This window comes from Ammospiza caudacuta, chromosome 13 (assembly GCF_027887145.1).
Source record: "Ammospiza caudacuta isolate bAmmCau1 chromosome 13, bAmmCau1.pri, whole genome shotgun sequence".
Taxonomy (NCBI): Eukaryota; Metazoa; Chordata; class Aves; order Passeriformes; family Passerellidae; genus Ammospiza; species Ammospiza caudacuta.
The window spans coordinates 15,561,866-15,574,096 of NC_080605.1; the positions used below are offsets into that span (position 1 = coordinate 15,561,866).

At 46.6% G+C, this 12,231-nt stretch overlaps 1 protein-coding gene across 4 annotated transcripts in view; it reads right to left on the reverse strand.

Annotated features, from left to right (window-relative positions):
* The window catches only part of RANBP10 (RAN binding protein 10), a 63,323-nt gene extending 51,956 nt beyond the window's left edge, over positions 1-11,367 (reverse strand). For 2 of the 4 annotated variants that reach the window (XM_058813423.1, XM_058813422.1), the window contains exons 1-2: positions 11,070-11,367; positions 10,079-10,190 (exon numbers count right to left, since the gene is read on the reverse strand). In XM_058813423.1, the coding sequence (XP_058669406.1) occupies positions 10,079-10,190; positions 11,070-11,274 (317 nt within the window). In that variant the 5' untranslated portion in view covers positions 11,275-11,367. The remainder of the gene's footprint in view (positions 1-10,078; positions 10,191-11,069) is intronic. The other 2 variants (XM_058813421.1, XM_058813424.1) reach the window with 2 other exon arrangements.
* Positions 11,368-12,231: the final 864 nt, after the last annotated feature.

The following is a 12,231-nucleotide window of genomic DNA, read 5'->3' on the forward strand; positions in this document are numbered from 1 at the left end:
TGAAAAACAATGAGAAAAATTATTTCACAGGAGTGACAACATCTCACTGACCTAAACTGAAACAAAGAGATCTCTTAATGAGGCTGCTCTAAGCATTACAGAGTCACAGAATTAGGGGAGACACTGATGGCTGTGTTTAGCTTGTCCCAGAAGGAGAATCCACCCATATGAGAAGCAATTCTTTGAGTCAAAAGATGTTTCTCCAGAGCAAACATGATACTCAGAGAACCTGCCAAAAAGACAACGTAAGAAAAGTTTTTTGTGCAGTTTAAAGCTGCTTTGTATGAGCAAACCCACAAAAATCCTTGTGAACCCAGCAGAAAACCTTCAGAACAGACCTGCCCTTTGACAGCAAGTGGCCAATGCTGAAATTCCAGGATTTGCATCTATTTGGCTTTTCCAGAGCAGGACTGAAGAACTCATTGAGTACAACAGAGGAGAACACAGCAACAGAACTCCTCCAGACCTGAACTACATTCTTCACTTTCAGGAATCCCAGGAGCAAAGATCATGTCCATGGAAAGCACCTGGGAAGCACTGCTGTGTGCAAAATAAATAATAATAATAATTTTGCACTGTGTGCAAAATAAAGGCAGGGGAGAAAGAGGGGAAAAGCAATTAGCCCACGGACTTGGAGTATACTTGAAACAAAAGGAAGTATTTCTTCCTTAAAAAGCTGCAAGACTTTCTCCAATGAACTTGGGCTGAGTGCTCATCTCTAACACTAGCTGACAATTAGCAAGGCAGATTTGTTAAGGCTCTGCCAGGAGAAGAAAGACAGTAAAAATAATAAATACAGGTTTCCCCTGTATTTATTGTTCAACTTGTTGAAAGGTACCACGTCAGGATGGTGAAACAATCCCTGCCACTATTTTTTCAAGTGGCTGTGAGGTTCACCCAGATGGAAGACAAAATTCAGCCCATCTAAAAGCTGGGGAAACAAAGGGTAAAAAATACACTGGTTTAGCATTGGCTGGGTAACAGCCACCAGCCCAGAACTCTTCTTTCCTGAGCCAGCCCCACTCTGGCACAGCACAGGAGGCTGGAATGACACTGCCAGGGATGCCAACAGGCACCAAAGTCCAAACGTGAAAGAGTTAAGAGCAGAGAGGTTGAATAATTTGTTTTGAAGGCCATGACTTCCAGCAAAGCAGTTGTGAACCAACATTAACACAACAGAGGGTGGAAATGCCTGGGATTGGCATTTTATTACATGGCTCAGCCAAAGCCAAGCAATCCTGCTGAGCCATGAGTTAAACAAGGGATGTCTCACTCTTCCACAGGTTTGTGACTCAAAGGCTTCCTGTATCCTGCAGATTTTTCTAATAACCACACCTATGTGGCAGGAATCCTGTCCTCCCAGCTATCATGCACCTCACTCTTTCAACATGCACAGTTAAATCTAAAATAAACAAACCAAATGATCAAGTTAGAGGTGAATAATACACCACAGTGGTGGCATTTCAGAGACTTGCACAGTCTCTTGTTGTAAAGCTCTGAACTATCATTCTTGTCTGAGGTGGGTCCTGACTTCATGCCAGGTTTAAAGAGTGGTTAGAAATGATAACCCTTATCAACTCACCACTTGGAACCACATTGTGGCAGTTCTGGTGGGGGAAGGGGAACATTGTTTTAAGGCAGTGAAAAAACAAGTTACATCTGCTTAGAAAAATTACCTATGGCATGTAAAACACTGGATTCCAACAGTCTCCAATTCCTCAGTCTAACAACAAATATTTTGGAACTACTTTATAAGGGAATATAATCTCTAGAGTGGAAAAGGTTCTGGTTTTATTTGTGCATATTGTGCTGTTCTGTGATAGTGCTTCAGAAATAGCCCTGATGGGCTCCAGGAAGAATCCCAATTCCCCAAGAAGAATCTTTACTGACAAACTATGCAAAGCTGAAAAGAAGGGGATAAAGGGAAGAAAATAAAATTTTGAAGAGTTCATTAAAAACAACTATAAGTATCTTGAGGCAAGGAGGAATCCAGTGTACATCAGCCCTTGGAAAGGCAGAGAATCCTTAAAAGCTGAAGGCTGTGGAAGGGAAGGTGAGTGAGCAGGACAAAACTGAGAGGCAGCAATCTGGTAACATAACAAATCTTCTCAGGGTGGTTATGAGTAATTAGTGATAAAATGACAAGAGGAAGAATGAAAAGCTTGACAGACCAAGGTATCATATTCCCAGCTCCCTTCTAATTTTAGGATCACGTTCAAGTGGTATCTGCCAGCTGGAAGAAGGGCCAAAGTGTCCCTTGCCTGTGCTACCTTCGGGAAAGGAAGACTGATGATGTAGATTAACAATGTTTGTAGGAGCTCTGAAAGATGGAAAATACAGAGATGAAGACTTGATCTGAGCACCATTTAAGAAAGAAAAGGCCAAATACAAGCAGCAAGGTAAAATCACTAAAATCTGTCAAGAATAACCAGTTTCTCCATCTGCTACCCCAAGCATCACCACATCCAACAGAACCCCAAACCCTGTGGTCAAATGCAAATGCAGCTGAAGCAGAGGTGTCCCAGCAATTTATTGTTTTTCTCACTCTTGGCAGCTGACTCGTTCTCCAAGTCAGCTGATATCCAACAAAGTTCACACACAAACCATCTCAGTGGCAAATGGTGCCTACAGTCTGGGAACAGCACAAAGCATTACTGATACTCATTCTCTGATTATTTATTCTGGTTACACCCAACTGAATAAGAAGGATTTTTGTTCAGGTTGTCCTGCTGATTAACAAACCTCACTTCCAAAGGCACTGCTCACAGTCACTGAAAATGTATTAGGGAAGTTAAACAGGTTTCCACAACTGAAAAATGACTTCAGATTGTTTGATTGCCACTCTAAGTAACAGAACATTTTTTCTGCCATGAATAAAGGCTGGAAAACAGTAAAAAACAATGCTAAGAATTACCACAAATGTCTAACAGAAAAGCATCCAAAAGAGGGCAAGTATTTAAATGACTCTTTCATTCTGGTGACTAATCTTGCGTTTCAGCCCATCATAACAGACAGATTATAAATGAACCCTGAGCCCCTGGTTTTCCTTTGACAAACAGGGGGACAATATAAATGCAATACCCAAATCAGAAGAAAACACTCCATCACCAGCTAACTGTCTCTTAGGGGGTATTCTCACTTCCTTATAGGCTAATTTCCTCTGCTTTAGGCTTGGATGGTACCAATTCCTATGAAAGGAGGAGTTCTTTCCTCCTAATAATAATTAATGAAATTACAGAAGGAAGTAGCTGCAATATTTACATAAGATCTGGAGGGAGGGTTAATTCTGTGCAAAACGTCTCAGAGAAAAAGCAACACCTGAAGTTGTAAGAGCTGCACTGGTGCAATAAGAACACTTTCTCTTTAAACAGCAGCAGAGTCAGGGCTGGGTGAGTGCTGGGAGAGCACCACACACTGAACTCACAGATCTTCACACTCTGACATCTCCACAACAAGGGACAAAGGCTGCATGTGCACCAGGGCATCAAAACAAAGAACTTGTAAACAAGCAGGCAGATTGCAGTGTGGAAACAGATCCAGTCTTACATCACAGGTACAATGTAAATCCCATTGCTAGAAGAGCAGGATAAAAAATGAATCTGGCCACAACTAACACAATTCAGCTTCAGTGGACAGCTGAAGAAAGAGAGTGAAAGCTTCACACTGGATGATAAATTCTTCAGCAGTTCATCATTTCAAGGCTTCTCAAGTGAAAGAAAAAGGTTTTCCTACATAAAAGTTATCCAGCTTATAAAAGTTAGTATTAAACAGAATTCCTTAGATCTGCAAGCTTAGAATATGTAAATAATTAGTTCCCATTATCCTGTGATTTGATTTAACTGCAAACATATTCTGAAGAACTGAGCATAATAATGTTTTACATATATTCTAAAGATGTTGATTTTGCTAGCTTGCTTTTGTCACATTCTTACATATTCTATAACAGATACTCAGAACTAGCAGAGGGAGGGGGATGAAAAAATAACCAAACAAAAATAACCCCTTCCCAAAATTTTTCTTCTTTACTGTGCAAAATTCCATAAGAAGCTGAACAAAAAACTCCAACAACAACAAAAATAATTATCACAGTCAGAAATCTAGGAAATCTCAGATCTCAGACATACCTAAATCCACACATCACAAGTGGAAAAGTCATGTATTACCATCACTGCTGCCATTTCATTGCCTTATTTCACAAATAATTTTAATGATAAATTGATACTCAGCTATTACAATGGATGGCCCATGACACTGCTATAAAACACTCAGTTTAAATTTCTATTTCATTGATAAAAAAGAAAGGAATTAAAAAAGCTATCAAGTGCAAATCATATTCCAAGATATTCCAAGTTCATGACTCCTTTACACTGAAAAGCTGCTCTCAATATTACTCCCTTTCAGGAGAGTGTAGCAGAACAATGACAAAGAAATAACAACTTGTGTGAGGTGTCATCAACTGACAAAACCTCTGCAGAAAATGAGTCTCTACACCTGAGAGCACCAAGGCACAGCTGGTGGCTGAGCAAGAAGGACTTGCTTGGGCAATCTGCAATTGGGAGCAAGGCAGGAACTGTTTATGGAATCTACTTGGGGACTTTATTTGTGTGTTGAGTTGTTTAAATGAGTGTCTGCAGAACAGCAGAAATTCAAACAAAACCTACCTGCAATCAGAACAACCCCCTCTCTGTGCTGGTTTTGGATTCTTGGAAACCAGGATGGGAAAAAAAAAATAAAAAGGGGGGAGGAAATAAATTATTTACAGGCTTCCCAGTAACAAATCAGGGATCACACAAGAAATCCTCAGTTCCCATAGAATGTCCCTTACCCCTCCCTACAGGCACATCCAGACAGGCACTCCAAGGTGCCTGAGCACAAGCAGCCAGGGCTGTCAGAGCTCTCCATGGCCAGGCCTCTGGCAGCATCTGGAAACCATTACAGAACATGAGCAAAAGGCTTTTCACAGAGCCATCACACTCACCATATGCTGAGGAGAAATGGAAAGTTGGCAAGGAGAAACATAAGCAAGGAAAAGGGGCAGATGATTTGTTACTAATGTACAGACTGCAACCAACCAACACAGCTGACCTTTATTTTTCTTTTTCAGTCAGAGAGAAACTAAGCTATTTTTAAGTCTGGCTTATGGCACTTGTGTATGAAAGCTAAAGGAAGATTTAATATAAACTAGGGTATGGACTAAGCTGATTAGCTCTTCAGTCACTCTCCTCAAAGAACTCTTTTCTCCCTCTCCCAGAAAACTCTCCTCAACCTAAGCTGGTGCTGAACATCTCTGGACAACAGGCTGCACAGCTCACAGTAACTGTGGAATGGGGCTGGAAGAAGGTTACCAGCATTCCCTGTGGGTTATCTCTTCCCTCTCCTGCCTTTCTGGGTGTCCACCTAATGCAGAAATCACTGTTTCAGGTACTGATCCAGCAAAAAGACTGTGAGCACAATGGAGATCAGGACACAGTCATTAGTGCTGGCACACAAAAACACATCATGGCAAAAAGAAAAGCCATCCTGAGATGTTTCTGGGATGGCTCAAAGTCCTCATGAAACCACTGGGCTGCCCTGGCACCTCCTCTGCCCACAGAGCACACTTGCTGTGCCTGCACAGAGTCACTCTGTCCCCACCAGAGAGGTCAGGATGGCAGCACACCAAAGCACCCATGAGTAAGCAGCTGTCCAAGACCAAACCAGTCCCAGAAAAGACAGCAAAGGCAATCCACAGGCTGCTGGGCTGTCTGTTCCAGGAGCAGCTCAGAAATGGAGAGGAGGCAGCAGGACAGGTGACTTGTGCCAGAATTCAGAACCCATGCATCATCAGGGCTGGCCTCTGGAACGTCCTCCCCAGTCACACTCCATCACAACCCCAGCACGTGGCTGGGGGAGGTAAAGCCAGCCAAGAAACCAAAGTGGTGGTCAGGAACACACAGTGTCACCCACAGCCAGCACAAAGAGGACAACAAGGATGACTTGTCCTTCTGAGTCACAACAGCCTCCAAGCTGTGGGCTGGCTGCCCTGCCCTGGTGAGTCTGTCCCTGTTCCTGTTTACCAAGCAGAGATCATGGAGTGGGGGAACAGAGGCTGTGAGATGTGCTGACAAATCACCAGCAAGCAGAACCACGTACTGGAGGGAGAGAGGACAAGAGTTCAGGGCTTCAAATACTGCTAAGGTTGAGCTGCTATGAACAGCACAGGGATAACAGGCTGAGTTATTTGTGGTAGCTCAGGAACAGAGGGGTCACAGGCATTTCTGCCAATCTGCTCATCTGAGGAATGCTGGAAGCAAGCCATCCACAGATTCATGGAGAGGTTTGGACAGGAAGGGACCCTGGGACATTCTTTCTTCACCCTTCTGCCCAAAGCATAAGGAACTCTGAGACATCTCTCAGGCAGCAGCAGACTGAGGGCTCCCCCAGGCAAATGTGATGAGGGAGATGCCAGTGCCTCTCCAGGCATCCTGTTTGGGTCCACAACCATCTCCACAAAGGAAAATTCTTCCTTATGTCCAGCTGGCATTTCCCTTGCCACAACTTGTGACCCATTGCCTCTTGTCCTTTTGTTCCAGCTGACATCACTCAGGAGACAAGCACACGATGGCTCAGGAATTAACTACCAGCAAGTCTTAAAACAAAACTCTTCAACAACATTTTGAATGGGACAGAGGGTTGCTGCAATCCTACCCTTTTGTCTGTCAGCTCAGGCCATGCCTTTATTGACTTGCCTTCAATTAATACAGGGAACCCTGAAAAGCACACCTCAATTTAAAGAGAAAAAAAAAAAAGGAGTAATTTCTGACAGTGACATCAATAGATGAAATCATCATCCATTATTTTCTGGCCAGCCTTCCACCAGTTATCTCCCTGAAGCAGCTCTCCATAGGACAGGGCAGCAGTGTGTCTGCATGAGGGAAGGGGTAGAAACACACAGCAAATGCAAGGGCAGAATCCCACAGCCCTGCCATGTATCATCCCAGAGTGCTGTGGAACCACTCCCTGTGTGCTCAGCACAGACAAGGAGGTGACAGGAGGGCTGGGACCAGAGACTGCAAACTCAGTTCTCCTCTGCTCTCTGAGGATAAGAACCATCTCCCCACTCAAGAAGCAGCAACAGATCAACAGACTGACAGATCTGATTTGTTCCATGTTACCTAGAAAACCTTGTCAAGACAATTTTTCAATGGTATCCTGGCAGCCTCCAATCTCCCAGAAGAAAAACCAAAACAAAACTGCACAAAAAACAAACCCAGTAAATAAACATGACCTCTTATCAATTAAGACTAAATCCACCAGGATAAAAAATAGCTACCATTCAACTAAAAGTAAAATTGAATTACATTTGTCCTTCTCAAAGGACAGTGGTTTTATCTCATGAGCAGTGGAAAATCCAAAACTAAGAAAACCTGATCAGTCTTAAAAGTTTCTTGCATGCACCAAATGGACTTTTTGGATGTTGTACTTGCTTTGAAATATCCACCAGTAAAGGATTTTACCAATGCTGAGGCAGAAAAGTCCAATTATGGCAAAGGCAGAGTTTTCATGAATCATTTTGTTTGCTTCTTTAACAAAAGCACCTTCCTGGGGCAGGTGCATTAAGGCACAGGGGAGACAAGGCAGTGCAAAAGAGGAAATTTTTCCACCAGCTGTGGCAGGAGAAAGCAACTTGTGTCTGTGCTGCTGCAGTCCCTCCCTCTCTCTTCCCTGTGCTGGCTCTGGGGTGAGCACAGGAGTTCTCAGCCTGGCAAACAGGGGGAGGCAGGGATGTGTGCTCTGACTGCTAGGATATGATGTGGTGAGAGAAAAGAGGAGAGAACTAGAGCACACTGGTTTTAAATCCCCTCAGTCCAATGAAAAGCAGGGGACAAGTTAAAAAGGTGGTCCTGACACCTGAGTCATCTCCATAGCTCAGGTTTCTCTCCCACAGTGACATCACCAATCCAAAATGGCACTGCCTGATGCCAGCTCAAGAAGCCTCTTATCAGAGCATGTCACACACAGGCAACATCCCTTGGCAAGGTGTTGGATGAGTTCTGGGGTTCTTATTCTCCATAAAGAGCCACTGGGAGCTTCCATCCCATTTCTGATCTGAAACCTTCATTTCTGCTGTTTATTAGCAAGTGTCAGTATCCAACCAGAGTGCAGTGCCCTAAACTAACAATGCTGAGCACAGAGACAACAGCTTTGAGCAAAATCAAGACTCCTCAACCCTCCCTGAAATTCCCTTCACCAAAGCCTTGTTTCAAAACCAAATCACTCAGATTTTAAACCCAAATGTGAAATGCCATCACAAACTCCAGAAGGAGAACACAGGCAATAACTGCACATCCTCACCTCACACAGGAGTCAAATAACCAGCTCTGGGGCAGAGGCTGAAACACCCATTCTGAAATGAGCTCAGAAGGATTCCCATTCCTCTCCCCTTGCTCAAGTGCTGTTCCTAGGGACAGGCTTTGCCACTTCCACTGCTTGAGAACTTCATTCCCTCAATCCCTTCTTTAGATGTCTGCACCTTCAATCCTTTGAACTGAAGTCACCATGATGGAATCAACACTGGGGAGCCTCCCCAGAAGAGATCCCTGCTATGGTTCACCAGTACAACACACTGAGCCTCCAGCAGGAACAATTCAAACTATTAAAGGTGAGATACACAAAAACACCTTCTCAAGTGACAGCCAGGCAGCATTACAGTGGAAATTCACAACCACAAATCCCCAGCACCACCCTGTGCGAGATAAAAGCTGGATCTGTCTCCACCAGCAAAAGAAAAACAAGGCACAGGAATGGCTGAGACATCAGAGAGGCTCCCAAAGCCTCTCCACTGCCCAACCTCAGATCAGAGCTACCAGCAGCTCCTGTTCAGGTTGTTGTGTTAACACATATGAGTCTCTCTTTGGAATTAATTATTCCTGGAAAATCACTGTAATTACAGAATACAATAAAAACAATAAATTGTTAATACAGAAAACTCTGATCTTGGGAGACAAGCAGAAAATTCCATTATCTCCCTTTAAGATTGATCTAGACTGCAGTAAAGATTAAGTGCTGTTCAGTGACCTTTTGTAATGTGATTTCTTTGGAAAATTGTCTTGAAGCTCACTGCAAATTATTTCAGTTTTAGCAGTTACATAAACTAATCAAGGGCAGTGTTTCAAAACAGACAAGCAGTTAATAGGCAGGTCAGTGAAATGAAGGAATAAGGATGGTCTTTTCCCTTCATTTAGGAGGAATTCAGCCCAGCCACCTTTGCAGATAACCTAGTAATTATCAAGGGCCTAAATGCAGCACAAACTGAGATCCTTCCAAGTCCCTTTACAAGTAGGCCACTTCTCACTTCAACAATGACAACAAAAAAATTCAACTGTAACAAGTTGTCACTTTTGTTTGGATTTTAGTAGGAACATCTGCTGCCTTCCCCACAACCCTTAAACTGGTCAGAGTTCAAATGTCACACCTGAAGGACTGGATTAATTAATTACACCCAATCCCTCCTCCTGTGTGGCTTTTCCTTCCAGATAACATTCCTGCCATATTCATCCTTTAACAACAAACAATGCCAGGGCCATCCACACAGAGCAGACTGACACCTTCATAATGAGTAAAAATTAAATCCACATTAGCAAGAGAACTCCAGACCTTGTCAGAAATGCCCCTTTACTGCTCTCCCCAGTGCTCCAGTAGTTTTCACCACATCAACACCACTGCAGCAGTCCAAAATAAAGCTCAAGGCTCCTCCCTTTTGCTTCACTTCATTTCTGAGGCATCACAATTCCAGAAACCAGTGATCAGACCTTGCCAGCAAGAAGAAAACCTACTTTAATTCATATCACACCAGAGACTCCCAATTTACTGAATGTGTTTTTAGAAGTGCCCATCTCCAAGAGCTCAGGACACAGCTGTGCCAGTGCCTCTGCTTCCAGGGCTTTCCATCTCATTTAGATCCATTCAGCAGGAGACAAAACCTGCCCGTGCTGGGCCTGCCTGGAACAGGGAGCTGGAACCCTTCGGGAAAGGAGGCCAGAGTCCAGCCGAGCTGCCAGCACACATCCCCAGGCACGGGGCTGCAAGGAGCACTTACCCATCTCTACCTTTACTGACGATCTTCACTTCAAAGTAATAAATGCCACAAGCTGCAGGGATGGGGTGAGTGGCCCTGACCGAGGCAGCATCTTTGTGATTTTTACCGTGACCTAAGAAAGAACAGAAATGTGAGTACTGAGGGGATCTGGCCTCTCACGTGTCCTGATCTAAAGCCTCGCTGTCTGAAGCCAGCAGGGATCTGTTTCTACACGGAGCCAGCCATTTAAAGCACACGTTCCAGAGAACCAGCATACACAACTCTGCACTGCCACCAAGAACAATTCCTACAGCACAAGCATTTCAGCTTTCCCTTTGTTTTCACTAGGAAGTTTTTGAGAAAGCCTCTCAGCACCACCTCTCCCCCTCCCCACAGACAGAATTTGAAGACCAACGTACACAGAGAGAAGACAAAAATGATTACACAAGAAGGGAATGACATCAGTGTTTACTAGCCAGGCTGGAAAAGGAATAATCACTTCTCCGCTGGGTGGGTAGGGAGAACAGCTCCAACAGCGAGCAAGGAAAACATCGCACTACAAATCAGCGAGCAGCTCTGTGGTGCAAACCCGAGGAGCCAAAGCCCAGGCCCGGAGCGTGTCGGGGCCATCCGAGCGCTGGGCTGGCTCCGAGCAGGATGACAGAGTAAACAGCTCTGCCCGCACCGGGCCCGGTCCCGCGGCACAGCACAGCGTTATATAAGGCCACACACCCCGCCGGGGAGAGCCCCCGGCTCCCCAGCGCCTCCGCTCCCGAGCCCCGGCAGCTCGGCCCGAGCACCCAGCCGGAGCCGCGGGCTGAGCAGGCTCTCGGAGCCCGGAGCTCGGCGCCGCCCGTCCCCGCGCCGCTCCCGGTGCCCCGGGGCCGCCGGAGCCGCTGCCGGCTCAGCCCGCGCCCGGCGGGCCCCGCGGAGCGGCCGGGACGAGGGTCCCGCCGGGGCCGTCCCGCTCCGGGCCGAGGCCGAACCCGGCGCCGCCGCCCCAGCCCGGCACCTTTGTAGTGGACGCGCAGGTTGCCTTGCGAGAGGCCGATGTAGTTGTACTTGTCCTTGGGGCTCCAGGAGCGCGGCAGCGGCGTCTCGTCCTGGTTGACGGCGGGGTAGAGGCGGCGGAGGCGCCGGCTCAGCTCCTGCTCCTCGGGCGGCCCCGGCGGCGCCGCGTCCCCGCCGTGCGGGCTCCCCGCGCCCGCCTCCGCCATCTTGGACCCGCTTTGTGTCAGCGGGCGGGGAGCGAGGCCCGGCCGCGGCCGGCAGCCAATGGGCTGCGAGCGTGCCCACAATGGGGCCGCGCCGCCCGACGGGAAGCGCAGTCCTCGTCGCTCCGGTCCGTCCGTTCCCGTCTCTCGCTGAGACTACAACTCCCGAGAGGCGGAGCGCGCAAAGCCCCGTCCGCCCCTTCGGCGCGCTGCACGCTGGGAACCGTGTCCCCGTTCCCCTCCGCTCCCTTCACTGCCGTAGGGTGCGGGACTCGCATTCCCAGCGTGCTCGGCGGCAGCGCGGAGCCCAAGGGCCGCCCAGCGCTTGCAGGCGCCCGCCGGCCGCCTCCGCTCACGGGCCGGTTTCGGCCGCCGCGCGGCGCCCGCGCGTCAGGCGCTGCGTGGGCAGCTATGGCGGCGCGCGAGGGGGTCCTGCGGGCGTGGCCGTTGCCATGGCGATGGGTAAACGGAGCGCGCGCGCCATGGCGGCGGAAGAACGAACAGAGCAAAAAGCACCGGGAGCGGCGGCGGCTCCGCTGCCAGGACACAGCGCACGGAACCCGGCGGGGCCCTGCAGCTCACAAAGGATCCTTCGGTTCCCAGCTGGATCCATATGGCTACACACTCTTTGTATGTATTTTTATATATATATATGTGTGTGTGTGTGTATACATATATATATGTGTATTTAAATAGATATATGTATTTAAATACTATTATCTATATAAATACATAATATATACATAATAATATTTATAGTATTATATATATAATACAAATAGTATTTATATACATTATACTATTATGTATATAAATACTATTATATATGTATGTATTTAAATACTATTGTGCCTTGAGAGTACACTACAAAAACTGAGCCACTGCTGTGAAGCCACAGCCAGCAGGAAGGGAAACAAGATCCTTGAGCAGACTTCTAGTATGAGTTCATCCCTCTGTGTA